General features: G+C 40.2%; 2 protein-coding genes across 2 annotated transcripts; both read right to left on the bottom strand.

Moving 5' to 3' along the window:
* Window positions 1–7,902: 7,902 nt before the first annotated feature.
* LOC134288226 (uncharacterized) lies at window positions 7,903–15,465 on the bottom strand. The gene is made up of 2 exons (XM_062852343.1): window positions 12,995–15,465; window positions 7,903–7,994 (listed from the first exon to the last, which is right to left on the bottom strand). Exon 1 carries the CDS (start codon window positions 14,880–14,882, stop codon window positions 12,996–12,998), a length of 1,887 nt encoding a protein of 628 aa, XP_062708327.1. The 5' UTR covers window positions 14,883–15,465; the 3' UTR covers window positions 7,903–7,994; window position 12,995.
* An 809-nt stretch (window positions 15,466–16,274) lies between these two features.
* On the bottom strand, window positions 16,275–18,746 carry LOC109622204 (kinetochore protein NDC80 homolog). Its single transcript, XM_020076437.3, has 3 exons — window positions 18,463–18,746; window positions 17,820–18,402; window positions 16,275–17,559 (listed from the first exon to the last, which is right to left on the bottom strand). Exons 1-3 carry the CDS (start codon window positions 18,555–18,557, stop codon window positions 16,345–16,347), a joined length of 1,893 nt encoding a protein of 630 aa, XP_019931996.3. The 5' UTR covers window positions 18,558–18,746; the 3' UTR covers window positions 16,275–16,344.
* Window positions 18,747–19,137: the final 391 nt, after the last annotated feature.

Raw genomic sequence — 19,137 nt, forward strand, 5'->3', positions numbered from 1 at the left:
AAAAACAAGGCTTCAGTCCAAAAATGAGCCAAATTGATAAAGGTTTAGAGGTGTATCAAATCGATTATGTGTTTTTTTTCGAGCATTTTCACGAAAATGTACTCAAATATCCAGAAAATTGCACCGAAAAGGTACCGAAATTACCGTTAAAATATAGTTAGAACAATACTCTACAACTTTGCCGAAGACACTACGGTGTTTAAATTGCGTATTTCAAAGTTATTCAACAATTTTCGTTAAAAAATCACGAAAAAAAACAATATTTTTACAATTTTTCACGTAAAAGTTATGTAATTTTGCATTGTTTTGCGCGACTAATTTATTGAGCTATTGCTCCTATGTGTTACGAACATTTCGTCCATACATCATGTTAGTGTAGGAATTCATTTTCATTGACTAATTATCAAAAGTATGTCACGTTGATACTAAAAATCGCACAGAGTTACCAGCACAAAATAAAACAAAGTTACCCATGATTAAAACGTCATAACACTTCTTTGTCTCATCTGCATTAGTTTTAAATTGGTGCAGATGGTTGAGCATGAGATTGTCGATTCGAAGACTCATTGCAATTTGGCATCATAGCCTTGTTTCGTAACCGTAGAGTGCATAGTAAAAATGAAGTTTCCCTTCATCGTGTAATTGAGTTGATTTGTGGGTAGGTAGATACAAGTAAGCTCCACCCACAATTGTATGAAAAATGGTGCATACAGAAGCAGTTCCATCACCGAATTGAATTGTTTTATCTAAATTGATCGTTATCATACAGATGCTCAATATTTCGCCCAGCTGATCTCGTCGACACGATTTATTGTCAACAAGTAATCCCAAGTAACAATTTCAATTCCTTTTAGATTTGATTATTTTTATGGAAGCTTTATCACAGCATGACCAATTCATGGAACATTTGTAGTTGTTTTTATCAAGAGAAAACAATCTTCGTTCGTTTGCGGTTTTTAAGTTGTCTTCAAGGTAATTTTGAAATTCGCGCATAAAACAACTGAATTTACAAGAGCATTAAATCTTATAAAAAGTTTTAAGGCGTATTTGAAGTTATTTTCAACACATAACATTTACATATTTTATTAAAAGTTTATGCTTCGTTTATTCAAGTGCATTTCATCTGACTGATCCTTCTTTAAAAACTTCTTGAAGCCTTCTATTCTTGAGCTAGAGCCATTACTCTGTAACAAGAACTATGCGAAATAATAATAAGACAACGAACTATTTTTCAATCCAAATAATGAATGTAACAAATTGGTTGAAAAACCGCGTTCTCATGCAAATTTTATCACATAAACATGTTTGCTCACTGATAATTTAGCCATTCATGTGCTGAAAAGTAATCATGTCAACGAAAGAATGATTTTACGGCCAATCAAAAATGCGAGTAGCTGGCTGCTGTCGTCCTGCCTTCAACCAGTTCCTCACACAGGCCACAAGGCTTTGCAAATCGAAAATGAAATGGGTACTTACTGTGACTCTGCTCAAGCTCATGCCAAATAATGTAATTTTAGTAAGTTTCACTTTATTATTAATTGCAAAAATACTGGGAAACAAAATATAATTGGCAAATCTTGACGCGAAACACCGCGAAATGTACAGAGAAAACTTTCTAGCATCGAAAACGTAAACAAACAATTGTCAAAGGCTGTTACTCTTGAATAAAACGAATAAGTTTCATTTAAGACGAACAAATCTGCCTCAAGATCATAACTAGTAAAAACGATCTTCAACAAAGGCTATAGCTTTAATGCAAGGTGACTTGGTTTCATCATTGTTTTGAGGGGGTTTGGATTAAAGGTAATACCAATTGATGGCGGCTGCATGAGTTTTGTTCGCTTGGAACGGCAGCCATGTTTAGATAGAATTGAAAAAGTGGCGTAGCCTTTTGTTTTTATAGGAAATTTATGTCTTCGTATATTAATGATTGATATTATTTTTGAAGCGCTTTGTTATTTTCGTATGTTTTGGGCGGCATATCAACGAAGAAGTGGGTATGGCACGGAAAATTTTAATTCCCTGTCATCAATGATCTGTCAGACAATTTTAATGCTTTAGCCATTTCAATTTGATGAAAATTAATTTGCAGTTCAATTAACATTTCATCTATGAAACAAAACGTTTTGCATCTGCATAATGCTTAGGTAAAAGATTTCATTTATTATGCACTGTTGACACTTTTGAGAAAGACAGCTAAAAGATCAACATGCCTCAAGCTATTCTTTTTAAAGTTTCATGAAGTTCTTATAATAAATCATCAGTGCAAGTACATAAATACAACTAGTTTCAAAGCAGTCTTCAAAAGCAGCTTTGAAGATCTCCTGAAGAGTGGGCCAGATTAGTCTTATGGATGATTTATGCCTATTTTATCTCAGGTTTGCAGAAAAAAGAGCTTTATTGCTAAGTTTTATTATTCTATCTTAGAAATTACTTCAGGATTGCCACAAAAGTATAATTGTTACTTGGGATAACTAAATATCTAGCTAGTCCTGGAATGGGCTTAATTGGCAGGTCACGATCACACAGCGCAACATTTTTTTGTCTCAAGAGCAAACTTATGTGTCTCCGAAGGATTTTGGGCCGCTGAATCCGAATCCGGGCTCAGATTTGCTCCAACACGTCACAATTTTGAGCTATACCTCAATTTATAGGGCAAAATATGCGATTTTGGGCTTTTTTGACTGCAAACCATTTAGCTTGGAAATATTTTTTTAAGCAATCAAAAGGTTAATTGGTCAATTAACATCTAAATTAACGACTCATGCAAAATATTTTGTTTTACCTAATCAAATTTGATAGATTTAAGCATTTTATGTTAGTACGAAAACTTGCATGCAACTTTTGGAGGATGACTTGTATGGGAAATATCGTACCTAACATAAATCGCTTAAAACTATCAAATTCGATTTGGTAAAACGAAATATTTTGCATGAGTCTTTAATTTAGATGATAATTTACCAATTAACCTTTTGATTGCTTAAAAAAAATATTTCCTTGCTTAATGGCTTGCAGTCAAAAAAGCTCAAAATCGCATATTTTGCCCTATAAATTGAGGTATAGCTCAAAATTGTGACGTGTTAGAGCAAATCTGAGCCCGGATTCGGATTCAGCGGTCCAAAATCCTTCGGAGACACATAAGTTTGCTCTTGGGACAGACAAAAAGTTATTTTTTGTTACGCTGTGTCATTATTATTTGGGAGATTGCGTGTATGTCATGGCAGATTCATCATCCTAACTGCTACAAAGAAAGAAAAAAAGTTTATCATGTATTTGAGCTTGAACCTGGGACCTTCTGATCCGCAGGCTCGAGCCTTATCATCTGCACCATTTCTGATACTTAAATCGAAAGACATTAGAACACGATGGCATGACGTCTTAATCATGGGTAACTTTGTTTTAATTCGTGTTGGTAACTCTGTGTGATTTTTAGTATCAACGTGACATACTTTTGATAATTAGTCAATGATAACGAATTCCTACACAAAAACGATGTATGGACGAAATGTTCGTTACACAAATGAGTAATAGCTAATTAAGTTAGTCACGTAAAATAATGTAAAATTACATGACTTTCATATGTAAAATCGTAAAAATATCGTGTTTTGTCGTGATTTTTTTAACTAAAATGGTTGAATAACTTCGAAATACGCAATTTAAACACCAGTTGTGTCTTCGGCAAAGTTGTAGAGCAGTGATCCTCAGCCTAACTGTCTTTGCGGGCCAAAATTGCATTTTGAAAAGCGACTGCGGGCCGCAAGTCATTTAAGAGTTTATTTTCAAAAAAAAAATCAGGATTCAATACAAAATTCGTTTGTTTGATTTTTTAAACTATTCAACAATAGCAAGGAACTAAACAACCTGCAGTTATCAGCAGATTTTATTTCACTAGAAAAAATTCTGAAAATTGCCGTAAATTAAAAACAGTATGCAATGACAGTAACATTTAAGTTTTGTAGTTTTTAGTATTAATAATGTTGAGCAAATTATTTCAGACTAGCTACTTGAAAGTTATACGAAAAATAAGCAATACATAGCGATTTTGGCGAGAACAATATGAACCTCTTTAAGAATGTTGTTAATGAACTTACAGTGCATAACTCCTAGTCACGGACACGGATAAATTTCTAGTAATTCCCCTGGATCCAGTTGTGATAAATTTCCGAATGAAGTTTCTTACTGCAGCTTAGGAATTTTCTGAGAAGTATAATGAACGCTTTATTTTTAAAAAAATCTTGGAACTGTGTTCCAATTTTTTAAGGACTTATCGTGGACTTTAAGAAATTTTAGAATGATTTATAGGGGTTTAGGGTTCTCTTAAGAAATTCCGAAAAACTGCCTGGATATACTGTTGTGGAAATCCTTGATGATTTTTTAAAGTTTTTTTATGTAATTTCTTCCGATACCAATGAAGATAAACCTGCAGATATAGTTTCCTGAGCAATGTGTGCAAGTATTTGTAGCCGATTTAGAAAAGATATTTTAGGTATTGTTTTAGAGGAATTAGCAAAAATATTACAAGGGGAATGAAAATTATCTTGCCCAATCCGTGATGTTTTCAGCGAAATTACAAAAGTTTGGGCAACACTTCCTTTAAAAAAAAACTTGTAGACAAAATTTCTGTAAAATGTTTTGGAATATTTGGAATTAAAAAAAAAAGCAAAATGGATATTATTTTAATTTTATTTTTGTGAAATCAAACAAATTACTAATGACGAGTTCTGCCACAGGTCCAAAATCCATGACAAAGAACCTGTAAATTTAGCCCAAACTCAATATCTATATATATAAAAATGAGTTTGAAGTTCCTTTGAGGCAACAAAACTCAAGAACGGGTGAACCGATCAACATGATTCTTGCACGGTTTGGTGCGTATTCATGGTGGCTGTGTTTATATGTACAAAAAGTTACGAAAATCAACTAGAAAAGTAAGAAAATTTACAAAATGCGGATTTTTTATGACCTGGGAAGGAAATCAGCACGCCCGAATTGAAACCAATCTAGAGTGCGGTGCTATTTTGAGCTCAACAGTTGTCAAACCACCACAAGACGGCAAGACAAAGTTTGCCGGGACAGCTAGTTTCAAATATTTTTGGAACAAAATTCGAAAGCAGTCTTTTAAAGTTTGTAAAACTTTCAAAAATCTTATATCTTTTGAAAATCTCTCCAGGATATTGGCAAAGTTAATCAGTAGTTAATATTCATTCTCATGAAAGTTTTGAAATATGGTGATTTTCATTATAGAATCTTTGAGCGGGCCACTTTCTATTACATTTCAGAATCAGTTCGCGGGCCGCACAAAACCTTGTCGAGGGCCGCATGCGGCCCGCGGGCCGCAGTTTGGTGACCACTGTTGTAGAGTATTGTTCTAACTATATCCTAACGGTATCTCCGGCACCTTTTTGGAGCAATTTTGTGAATTTCTGAGTAAATATCTGTGAAAACGGCTAAAAAACATAAAATGGATATGATACACCTTTAATTATCAATTTGACTCAATTTTGGACTGAAGACTTGTTCTTGCATGTGGATTGATAATTTGATATGTCACGGAAAATCGGAGAAAAAAAGTTTCAAAGTGAACAGGACTGATATACACCTTATAAAATCATTTCATCATGGTTACAGATTTTTGGTTAAATATTTGATCAAACCAAACTTATTTATCTACTTATGAATGCCTTTAAAATTTTCTTAACGGGACACCATATCTACGGACCCATAATAACGCCTAGGATAACGCGTCGATCAACCCATATGTTGGAAGAAAGGTCTCCATGAGTACTAAGAGAATCCTGAAAATCATTTTTCTAAAGTTTGTAATAAATTTGTTATTACAACAAATATATCTTTTTCGTAACGGGACACCATTAAATTGCGGCTATTGCAAAGTGCTTAAAACATATTAAAACCCATTTTTTTGAAAAGTGTCCTTTGGGTGTATAAAATATACATTATTATACAACATTAATAAAAAATAGGTATAATATTTTCGAACTTTAACATGCAAGCAGGTATATTTGAAAATTATCAGTGAAATATTTCATTTTTCTTATATAAAATGCTATTAATTTACCTAGCTATTTAAATACGTTACCAGTCAAATTTTAAGTAAAACAAATGGTTTTCCTAAGATTGAATCTACCGTTTTTCATATGCTGGAAAGCTTGGGGCGAAACAATCACTTTGAATAACTAATATTGGGTTTCTCATTGATGTTTAGACTACTGTGATAATTTGTGAATCTACTGAATCATCATTTCCCAGCGAAATTTCTCACTAATCAAACTTATTTTGTTTACCTGTTGTGCACCCGACGACCCTGTCATGAACTCAACGGAACTTGTGTATGTCAGCCGCTGCGAAGTCGTGTGCGAAATTCGACTGTGATGATAATGAATTTCGGCCGAATCTAAATGGGTGCAAATGTCGCAATATATTTCGCTACCACTTTTGAATTATGTACCCTAATTGCGATATCAAAAGTATTGCCTAGTTGGAAAAAATCTATTTGCGAATAAGTCTTTGAGTTGGCGTACCTATCTCAAAAATGCTAACACGGTTGAAATTTTCCGTGTAAAAAGTGTGACTTCTACCGCTAGGTGTCGCAACCAACAGCATGCAATTTTAATCAATTTCTGAATCCGGAGATGCCCTTTTCTTCTCTGCCGGTGATCTTCTACAGACAAGAGACATGAACCATGCTCAAATAGGACTTGCAAGCATTCGGGAGTTTTCGGGCGACGCACAGGATGATCTCTGGCGGTGTGCAAGAGAACGGTGTATGGCGGCGAAGGATGAACCACGAGCCCAGCATGCAGATTGTGGCCAAAGTCGAAAGGAAATAGTGGGCATGTTGCCAGAATGCTGGACAACAACTCTGCAAAGTTGGTGTTTGCTACTCATCCTGTTGGCAAAAGAAGGCTCGAAGCGCAAAGGAGCGACCGAGGATTGAGAGCCGAAAAATCGAATATTCTGGCGTTGTTGATTATGTGTGGTTCTGTGCAAACAAACGTAATGCATGTCAATAAAACGGTCAAACACTGTCTATGTTTTCTCTTATTCATTTATTTATTTAGTATTACATCAAATTCAAGATAAAACTGAATCAACAATATTTCTCCATAATACACGGTTCGTGGCTGCCGCTCTCCATCCTCGGTCGCGCCCGATGCTCGCCAAGTCACGCTCCACCTGGTCCGCCCATCGTGCTCTCTGCGCTCCACGCCTTCTTGTGCCAACCGGATCAGTTGCAAACACCAGCTTTGCAGGGTTGTTGTCCGGCATTCTTGCAACATGCCCTGCCCACCGTATCCTTCCGGCTTTGACCACCTTCTGGATGCTGGGTTCGCCGTAAAGTGCAGCGAGCTCGTGGTTCATTCTTCTCCGCCACACACCGTTCTCCTGCACACCGCCGAAGATCGTCCTTAGCACGCGTCGCTCGAAAACTCCGAGTGCTTGTAGGTCCTCCTCGAGCATGGTCCATGTCTCGTGCCCGTAGAGGATTACCGGTCTTATTAACGTTTTGTACATGGTGCATTTGGTGCGTGGGTGAATCTTTTTCGACCGCAGTTTCTTCTGGAGCCCGTAGTAGGCACGACTTCCGCTGATGATGCGCCTCCGAATTTCACGGCTCACGTTGTTGTCAGCCGTCAGTAAGGATCCGAGATAGACGAATTCCTCCACCACCTCGAAAGTATCCCCGTCTATCGTAACATTACTACCCAGACGGATCCGGTCGTGTTCGGTTCCGCCTACCAGCATGTACTTTGTTTTTGAGGCATTCACCACCAGTCCGACCTTTGCTGCTTCGCGTTTCAGGCGGGTGTACAGTTCTGCCACCGTTCCAAATGTTCTAGCGATAATGTCCATGTCGTCCGCAAAGCACACAAATTGACCGGATTTTGTGAAAATCGTTCCCCGGCTGTTGAGCCCGGCTCGTCGCATCACACCTTCCAGCGCGATGTTGAAGAGTAGACATGAGAGTCCGTCACCTTCAAGGATGGAAGAAAATCACTTCAAGCGATAAATGATACAGGATACGAACAATCCAAGATAGCCTTGTTCTTGCAGTAGTATGATGCCGACGCCTCACACCGTGCTCGTAGCACAGAGCAATCAAAGCATCTGATGCACGCTTTATCGCGTGATGACCCGTTATCAGATCATGTTACTAATGTATATTGCATAGACATTTTGATCAGTTACACGTAAGCGTGTATTCAGCTTTTATAGCACCAATAATTATAACCAGCAGAAAACTGGCAGCACTGCTGCCTGAAGACTCTTGTCAATAAACAAGCCTGAAGAAGGTCTCTTTTAATCTGTGCAATCGAACAAATAGGACGTACTTCATTTCACTCCGCGTAAACGTACAAGAAAACCCCCTTTGAGTTTACCCCCGTATGAGTTGTTCCGGTCACTTTATTCGTGAAAACTTTAGGTCGGTCTGGTTCCTCCGGAAGTCCAACTAATTAGTTGGAAGTGATTAACAAACTTAATAGTGGCGACGAGGAAAACGGTTCCGGGAAGTGTTTTCAGCGCAATAGTGCAAAAGTGGACGAGGAGGAACGAAAATTTTTCGCACTTAGTACATTTTCACCACCAAAGTGCCAACAAGCAGTCACCGAGCGAGGTTAGCCGTTTCGTTGGAGAAGCAAGTGCGGTGGGTAAAAAGGCAAGGTAAAACCGTAAAAGTGCGGTAAAATCATCGCTAGTGGAAGATATTGCGAACAAAAAGTGAAAATTGTCTCAGCGGCGCGAATCGCCATTTGCTTTGGCAGCGTCAGTTGGTGGGAAAACGGGGCAAAATAACCATTGTGAAAAAAAAACTATTCATTCCATTCATTTGTTACAGTGAACAATAACCTGTTTTTGTTCTATACTAAGAGTTTCTTTTTCTTTGTTTTGAGTGAATAGGCATTATTATACAGCTGGAAAGACCGTGCGGCGCCATTTGCTGTGGCCGTGAAGTTGCTGTTTTGTTTCCACCGGCAGGATTTCTACTGCGATTTTTCTTCCGGACTTGCTTCCGGATCCATCTTCTCGCTGAGTGGCGGCAGCTTCCATCCCGCCGGGTGGCGATTGGGGCCTGGTCAGTGAAGATCTTGGTAAGATTGATATCGATCGGGTGAGTAACTGGTTATTTATTTTCGACTTGAGTTTGAAGATTTTTGCAATCATATTGATTGTGTGAAACTGTTGTATGAATTTTGACGTAGGACTACGCTAGACAAATTTTGATTGTTTTGAAAACTTTTTAACATGTTGAAACTTTATTGATTGCAATTAGTGTTGTGAACCTGTGAAGTGTATTTAACGACTAAATCTTGTGAGTTTGCTTATTTTTGGCAAATATGGTGTATATGTTAAATCCTAATATTGAACCTTTCCGCAAAGGTCAATCTTTTTCAACTTGGATTAAACGATTAGGATTTCATTTTCGAGTCAACAAGGTCAATGACGATCAAAAGAAGGATCAAATGTTTCTCTTTGGTGGAGATTACCTTTTTAGTATGGCGGAAAAACTTTATCCGACCGAAGCAATGCTAGACGAAGTGTCTTATGAAATTTTAGTTCAAAGGCTTAAAGAAAAACTTGATAAAACTGATTCAATTCTACTACAAAGGTATAATTTTAGTATGAAAGTTCAACAACCTGGGGAAACTGCAAGTGATTTCATTTTTTCGCTTAAAGCTTTGGCGGAACATTGTGATTTTGGTGACCAAAAGAATCGCCTTATAGTTGATCGCATTCTTGTTGGTTTAACTGATAATTCCCTTAGACATAGACTTTTAACTGAAGATAGCTCAAAATTGACTTTAGCAGAAGTTGAAAAAATTATCGCTTCATGGGAAATGGCAAAAATTCATACAAAAACTTTAAAGAACAATGACAATGTTGACTTAGTGGCTGCAATTGATAATAGATATTCTTTTCATGATGGAAGACAATTGGCTGAACGTGTGATAACAAGAAGATCCCATGGTTTTCGTAGGGCAGTTAATAGTCATTTTGATTTTCGATCTGCAAAAGATCGCCATCACGCAGCAACATCCAAATTCCTGCAACCTGGGCGTCGATGTCCACTATCTGGTACAATCCATAAGCGCAGAAGAATGGACGACACGCGATGGACAATGGAACAACCAATCTGTGATTACTGCGGAGGAAGAGGACACCTGCGAAGAAAGTGCTACAAACTGAAGGACGATTTTTGCGACGAAGAAGTCAACCACATTCCTGAGGCGGTTACCGATGACACAAATGGACTGTCCGAGGAGGTTGACAGGTTGATGACCATCGATTGTGGTTCGGAAGATAGTGATTCAGGTGAAGTAGAGTGCATGCATGTTTCTTCCATTGGAAAAAGTGATCCCTGTCTATTGAATGTTTCTATTGAAGACAATCCTGTACAAATGGAGGTTGACAGTGGTTCCTCAGTTACAGTGATGGACAAAAATTCATTTAATTCTAAATTTGTCATTCCTCTATTGAAAAGTTCTAAGCAACTTGTTGTGGTAAATGGTTCCAGATTACAGGTGTCTGGAGAAGTGGAAGTTAATGTTCAACATAATGACAAAATAACAAAATTAAATCTTTTAGTGATTGATTGTGATTACCAGTTCATTCCTTTACTGGGTAGACCATGGTTGGATGAATTTTGTCCCAACTGGAGAAATTTTTTTGGTGATTTGATGCCAGTAAACAATATTTTGAAAAATCAAAGCAAAGCACTAGTTGCTGATACAAATCCAAACTTTTATGACATAGTTGTCAAGAATTCGACTAAAACTGTAAAACATTTTGAATCAGACTTGATTTTAACTCGTGAAGTGCCAATTTTTGAACATTTTTATGACGTTCCCTTTTATTTTCGGGAGATTATTTTTAAATGTGATAATAGGTTTAACACAGAGAAGTCAATTATTACTATTGAAACAAAACCTCAAGCAACTGCTAATATTTTGGACAAAGTTAAACAACCGTTCATTTCAACGCTTAATTTGTTGAATGCAGTGCAAGCCTTAAACAACAGTGCTGCCTTAATGGGCAATGCTGATGTTTGCTTACGATTTCGATCAATAGTGTCCTTGCCTACGAAATATGATAGAGAACTGCAAAAAATCTTTATGTTTGAGAACAACTTACCGGATAGCTTTCTGGATATTGCAAATCAGACTAAGCGTTATACATTTTTATCAAAGCTTTCAAACTTTTTACAACATGGTTGGTACGCTGACATTGAACAGTTTGTTGATGCTTGTGGACTTTGTGCAACTGTGGCAATACTTCCAAAACTAAACATTAGGACAAAAAGCAAACCTGCCGAGACATCATTTAGTAAGAAACACACAATTGATTTTCGTTTCAAGCACAATGCCTTCTTATTGTTGGTGAACAGTTTCTCTAAATGGGTGGAGGTAAATAGTATGAGGAAAATTCCATTAAAACTTGCTACTGACTGTTTTGAATTGCCAGACTTGTTGTCGGACAAAGGTCTCTCGTTTAACACACTATCAAAATTCATAACTCATCAAAGACAAGGCTTTAATGAAGCTAACAATCATCTCAATCCTGCTGATACTGGCCAGGTGAAGCTACAACCTATGACCTTTTTCTACAAACCAGGAATGGTGGAGTTGTATGTGAGAGATCAGATAAGTTTGAAAGTTTTGACGTTGAAGGTTGAATTTCCTTCTGAAATTGTATTTGTTTGTATAGTATTGATGGTTACTAACATGGTTAACCAAACCAAACATTATCAGCTGATGCTGATACTACTATTTTTAATGTTACTACTGTTTTTAAAAGCAAATCAATACTATACTGACGACATTACAATTAAGGTGTGGAACAAGCAAAGTATTCCACATCTATATGAACAATGGGTAATTATATGTTTGTCAATGCGGATTTCTGAAAACTTATTACAGATCCTGGTAGATACCAAGACGAGAACAACCGCTCATCCCACTCGAATTCGGATCGTTGACGATGTACGAGAACCAGAGCTGTCAACACGGTCGATGCGAGAGGTCGAGTCTGGTCGGTCAATGCCGGCTATCGCTGAATCCAATCGAGGAACCGTGGACGGAGGCGATGTCCGGCAAATACCGGATCAGAATGTTACCGAACAAAAGAGAACAAGTGATATAATAATAGAGCGTAGGAACAAGAAAAGAAAAGCCCAGTCGGAATCGGTAGTGCTTACTGGCCTACCCCGGCGTTCGAGAAGAATTAGGAGATCTAAAGCTAGTATTCGAATATTATTATGATTTGTTCAATTGTTGAATAATTGTTCAATCTCTTTAAAGGAGGAAGAACTAATGTATATTGCATAGACATTTTGATCAGTTACACGTAAGCGTGTATTCAGCTTTTATAGCACCAATAATTATAACCAGCAGAAAACTGGCAGCACTGCTGCCTGAAGACTCTTGTCAATAAACAAGCCTGAAGAAGGTCTCTTTTAATCTGTGCAATCGAACAAGTAGGACGTACTTCATTTCACTCCGCGTAAACGTACAAGAAAACCCCCTTTGAGTTTACCCCCGTATGAGTTGTTCCGGTCACTTTATTCGTGAAAACTTTAGGTCGGTCTGGTTCCTCCGGAAGTCCAACTAATTAGTTGGAAGTGATTAACAAACTTAATAGTTACAAGTGGTGATAAATTATATTCATCACAATTTAGGCCTCTTATGCACCCGTAAACCGCATTCATTGTTAGACATAATGCATTCATGAGCATACCTGGAAGTTAAAGAAGTAAGAATGCTCAAAAAGTGGATGAAATCGCGAATTTATCATTTCGACTTCATGATAGCGATCGCATCGCGCCCGCACACGCCGAGCGAATCATTCTTCTCGGATCGTAGTTTGTTATGGTGCTTGACGACAAAATGTTATCGTTGTTGCTATGATCGCGCGATGCCTTTCAACCGCGACACATTCGAAATCTGATCATGATCAGTAGATTTCCATCCTTGGTCACCTTATCGCAGTCCCCGGCGAGATACGAATGAACTGGATAGTTCACCCGAAACCCTTACGCAGTTTTGCACACCGTCCATCATTGCTTTAATCAGTCTAGTCAGCTTCCCAGGAAAGCCGTTTTCGTCCATGATTTTCCATAGCTCTGCGCGGTCGATACTATCGTATGCCGCTTTGAAGTCGATGAACAGGTGGTGCGTTGGGACCTGGTATTCACGGCATTTCTGGAGGATTTGCCGTACGGTAAAGATCTGGTCCGTTGTCGACCGGCCGTCGATGAAGCCGGCTTGATAACTTCCCACGAACTCATTTGTTTTAGGTGACAGACGACGGAAGATGATCTGGGATAGCACTTTGTAGGCAGCATTCAAAATAGTGATCGCCCTGAAGTTCTCACATTCCAAATGGTCGCCTTTCTTGTGAATGGGGCAGATTACCCCTTCCTTCCACTCCTCCGGTAGCTGTTCGGTTTCCCAGATCCTGACTATCAGCCGATGCAGACAGGTGGCCAACTTTTCTGGGCCCATCTTGATGAGTTCAGCTGCGATACCATCATTACCAGCTGCTTTGTTGGTTTTGAGCTGGTGAATGGCATCCTTAACTTCCCTCAGCGTGGGAGTTGGTTCATTTCCGTCCTCCGCTGCACTGGCGTCGTCGTTCCTTCCGTTGCCGTGGGCTCCCGTGCCTACGTTCTCCACGCCGTTCAGGTGCTGATCGAAGTGCTGCTTCCACCTTTCGATCACCTCACGTCCGTCCGTCAAGAGGCCTCCGTCTTTATCCCTGCATATTTCGGCTCGCGGCACGAAGCCGTTGCGGGATGCGTTGAGCTTCTGATAGAACTTCCGTGTTTCTTGGGAACGGCACAGCAGTTCCATTTCTTCACACTCCGCTTCTTCCAGGCGGCGCTTTTTCTCCCGAAAGAGGCGGGTCTGCTGTTTCCGCTTCTGTTTGTAACGTTCCACGTTCTGTCGAGTCCCTTGCTGCAGCATTACCGCCCTCGCTGCGTTCTTCTCCTCCAAAACCGTTCTGCACTCTTCGTCGAACCATTCGTTTCGTCGATTCCGCTCCACGTACCCGATGGTGCTCTCGGCTGCGTCGTTGATGGCTGCTTTCACTGTACTCCAGCAGTCCTCTAGAGGGGCCTCATCGAGCTCGCCCTCGTCTGGCAACGCGGCTTCGAGATTCTGCGCGTATGCTGAGGCGACATCCGGTTGCTTCAGTCGCTCTAGGTTGTACCGTGGCGGTCGCCGGTACCGTACATTGTTGATGACGGAGAGTTTTGGGCGCAGTTTGACCATCACCAGATAGTGGTCGGAGTCGATATTGGCGCCACGATAGGTCCTGACGTCGATAATGTCGGAGAAGTGCCGTCCGTCAATCAGAACGTGGTCGATTTGAGATTCCGTCTGCTGTGGTGATCTCCAGGTGTAACGATAAGGGAGGCTGTGTTGGAAAAAGGTGCTACGTATGGCCATATTTTTGGAGGCGGCGAAATCAATGAGTCGTAGGCCGTTTTCGTTCGTTTGCTGGTGGGCGCTAAACTTACCAATCGTCGGTCTGAATTCCTCCTCCTGGCCTACCTGAGCGTTCAAATCTCCTATGATGATCTTGACGTCGTGGCTTGGGCAGCGGTCGTACTCGCGTTCGAGCTGCGCGTAAAATGCGTCCTTGTCATCATCAGTACTTCCGGAGTGTGGGCTGTGCACGTTTATTATGCTGAAGTTGAAGAATCGGCCCTTGATCCTCAACCTGCACATTCTTTCATCGATCGGCCACCAACCGATCACGCGCCTCTGCATATCACCCATCACGATGAAAGCTGTTCCCAGCTCGCGTGTGTTGCCGCAGCTCTGGTAGATGGTATGATTACCTCTAAACGTTCGCACCATGGATCCTGTCCAACACACCTCTTGCAGCGCTACGATGCCGAACCCGCGGTCCTTCAGTAGATCGGCGAGTATGCGGGTGCTCCCGATGAAGTTGAGAGATCGGCAGTTCCACGTACCGAGTTTCCAATCGCAAGTCCTTTTTGTTCGCTGGGGTCGTTGCCGTTGGTCTCGGTTCGTATTATTCTGTTGCTGATTTTCCGTTACAATGGGTTTTTACGGCTGGCTCGTAGGGCCTGACACCAACCCCCTACTTTCCGGAGGACCATAGTGCACAGTTGAGCTTAGAGTCCTTCCCTGGCACTCGGACGTAGATCAGCCGCCCCTAACATGGGGATCAGACGCTGTTGTGAGCCGCTCCTCCTGGAGAACAGACGCTCAGGTTTGCCGAAGCAAACCCCCCCTTCCCTGTCAGCCTACGACCAAAGGTCCCACCGGGGTTGGTTACCCGATCTTCCCTAAGGTTGCTCATAGTTTCCGGCCGGTACCGCGTGGAGGTAGGGATAGGAGTTGCTGGGCAGAGGCTAGTGGATCACAATGGGATCTGAATTGCGCAGCATACCCAGCCTTTACCGTGTTTCTCTTATATTAAACACAAAAAGAAGTCATGGGCGGGATAGGGTTAAGACTAAATTAGTCCAGCATGTTCCTTCTCGAAATTTAATCATAGTGACTGCCATTTTACCATTTTTTGGCATTAACTGTCCTTTACAGTCAGGTTTTTTTTAACGCGGGGGATACGTACCGCGTAAAAAAAAAACTCATTACAAAAATCCAAAAACCGCGTAAAAAAGTCTCACAATTTCTCGACGAATCATGCAAAAATAAGACAATGAAATTTTTTGTATGGAGTTTTCATTTACGCGGCCGCGTAAAAAAAGACCTGACTGTAGGGTATCGCGCCACTTGGGCGGTGGCTTCTATATTCGTCTATTTCCCACTATAACTCAGTCAATTTTGAACCAATTGACTTGAAATGTTGTACACGGGTAGATACTATACCTATCTCACCACATTCCAAAAGTTGTGTCAATTGGTTCAAATTTGACTGAGTTATAGTGGAAAACAGACGAATATAGAAGCCACCGCCCAAGTGGCGCGATTCCCTATTAGTTTTTTGGTCGGTTAAAAAGACTGGCACATTCAATGCTTCCAGTGAGCATTTTAGCTTTTTGAAGTTACATGTCAGTAAAACAGTTGAAAACTTTTACTGACAGTTGCGGCGAGAAACAAACCCATGCTCTGCAACACGACTACCTAAATGCTTTGTGTGTGACACTGGCCGCACGGCCACTAAGCCGTACGGGGCTATAACAATATAACTTTGATCCTTCTAAATAGGTAAAATCAATGGAAGGTGATATACAAGAGAAGCATGTGCAACGGTTTTGCAAATTGGTTAAATAGAAATGTAAAACTTTTACTCACAAACACAACGCAAAACAAACCTGTTGTATAAACAGCTTCAGTCCAGTGGGCCCAGTTCCCGTTCAATGTCCGCAATGACAGCTTCCATGGCTTCGATTTTTTTCGTCACTTCCTTCTGGAGCCGTTTCTTCTCCGTCAAAATTTGGTGACACTCTTCCAAGTTTTGTGCCATCAGTTTCTGTTTCTCGACGGTCAGCTTTGCGATCGCTTTTTCATTCTGTTCACACTGTTCCCGAAGCTGCACGATTTCCCGTTCTTTTTGAATCCGTTCGTCATCCTTTCGTGCACTGGCTTGGGAATTTTCCGCAGAAATAGCGTTCAATTGTTGAATGAGTATTTCGCGTTGCTTCTTTAGTTGTTCGTAACGACTGATTGCCTCTTGCAACGATTTTTCCAGGGTATTGTAGCGAATTTGTACATCGGACAACTGACGCTCGAGGGCACATTGTTCCTCATTCAGCTGTGAGTATATGGAGGTTTGTTCGGATAGCACCCGGTCGAGATGCACTTTAAGGTTTAGTAGATCTTGGTGCAGCTCTGCATAGTTTTCCGTTTTCAAATCAAGCATCGGAGCTTCAAAATGTATAAGTGGTTTCAGGTTATTTGCCATTCGATGAAGATTTGTGTTGAGGCTGGATATTACATTGTACTTTTGTTTTATCAGGCGGGACACGGCGATTTGATGGTCATAAGAAGATTGTTCCAAATTACTGACTGTCAGCCTTTTAGCCGTTAGGAGGTTCTTATTTGTGGTTATAGTGTTTATTATTTCATCTCTTTCGGTGATATCAACCTGTTGCGCTTTGATCTGTTGCTTCAATTCTTCTAAACCTTTCTCGCGAACATAATAGTCATCTTGCCTTAAATAATATTCTTTTTCGATCTTACTCGCTTGTTTTTGAATAGTTTTAAGTTCCTCTTGAAGCTTTTTCTTTAGCACTTGTTGATCCTGGATGGTTTCAACAAAAGCATCCATACTTTGTTCACGACATTGTTGTATTGTTCGGTTGTTCAGATCTTGACATTCCTGTTCCAACTGACTTATTCTCTCACGAACTTGGCGTTGATTCAGGCCGTTGGTTCGAGCTTCTACTAGTTTATCGGTCAGCTCTTCAACCACTGCTCCATACTCATCCATTTTCTGTAAATTCCAAACGCTAAACCCATCCTGCACTTTTTCAAAGAAAAAGTTTTGAAACTCACAGCCTGGAAATTCTTCTACCAGATCGACATCGCGTTTGAGAAGTGGAATCTGAAATAGTATTGCCAATATAGAAACAAATCAATTTCCCGTCTTCTTGGGAATTCTAATATAAAGTATAAATGTAATGAACAAAACGGGTATCAGAAACTGGAGAAAACATCCAAACTAAACGCTTTAAGCAAAGCGTTATATTTCGTGGATTTCTAAAAAAAAAATACCTGGATTTTAGCACAACGTTGTTCAGTACCGAACACATATTTGGGAAACAAATCGGATTAACTAAAACTAATGATGAATGCTAAACATACCTCATGGTTGACAGGGGGCGCCAACTGAACCAACCATCCGATCATAACTATGATGTGATTGATCGAGTGTGGAACGTTCGGCGTCTTGAGCATCGACTTATTGACCGTATAAGGATATTCCAGTTCAGCCATCGTTTTCATAATATCGTCGATGAAATTTGTCCCCAGTTTGTATCGGTTGCCTCCGATTTGGCGAAACAGGTGATTCATAATCACCAGGAACTGCTTTGTGGACATGGACCGCAAGTTCCGCCGTTCTACAAATTCCTGCGGAAGATCGGGTATCGTTTCCAGATAATCACAAATCCGTTCGCATTGGGTCATCATCCATTCACGGTTCTCTACCGGTGGTTTGTCCTTTTCAACTGTTGATGGGATGGGAATGTTTTCGCTGCTCCTGAGTGGAGTTCGACTTGCCGGGGTCGCACTGTGACTACGCATTTTTCGTGCAGTAGCAGGAGTTTGCTGCACGATTGCATTGGAATGGGCACTGAGACGGTCGTTGGATGCTGAGCGACGATTTTCGTTCAGAGCGTGGTTAGTCTTTGATAGTTTCCGAACCGGCTGAGCAATGCGACTTGTCCTAGAAGTTTTGAAAATTTTACACTTTTGATTCTCTGGTTACTGCGACTTAAAAGCTTACCGTTGTGAAGGCGGTTTCTTTACGGACGATTGTGGAGCTGAGAAGTCGAAGTCTTCCGTTCGACGAGGCATCGTGGTACGTTTATTATTGGACATTTTGGAGGATTTTGTTTGCACATAGACACTGTATCATGTATGGTTTGATAAAATGTTATTAATATTAATAATATTAAAGAATGCGAATTTGGTTTTTAAAAACATCTACAGAGCTCTACACTGCAAAAACGACGGTTGATTGTGAGCGCCGCGGGGAAACCGAAAAGTAGTTGTTTTGATTTCTCGTTGAAAACAAACTTGGTACTTCTGTGAATCTAACAACCAGCTTTCATCAACCAGTTTTATTTTTCCGTGTTTTTACTGGTTGGTGGGAATCTAACAACCAGTTTTGTACCGTACTTGAACAAAGGGGTGACTTTGTACCGATAAAAGATTAATCCTGTAAAACATGTGTCCGATCCATCGCAACAACTGAAAATGTTGCGCAACGTGAAAAAGTTGCATTGCTATGAAAAATGTTGCATGGTATGGTTACATAGCAAAAAAAATGTTACATGCTGCAAAACGTTACCTCCATAAGAATACCTATGTAGGCGTCATGCGATGTAGTGTCATGCGATATTAAAAATGTTGCACGATATAAAACACGTTGCATGACATTGAGAATGTTGCATCTCAT

Source organism: Aedes albopictus, chromosome 2 (assembly GCF_035046485.1).
Source record: "Aedes albopictus strain Foshan chromosome 2, AalbF5, whole genome shotgun sequence".
Taxonomy (NCBI): Eukaryota; Metazoa; Arthropoda; class Insecta; order Diptera; family Culicidae; genus Aedes; species Aedes albopictus.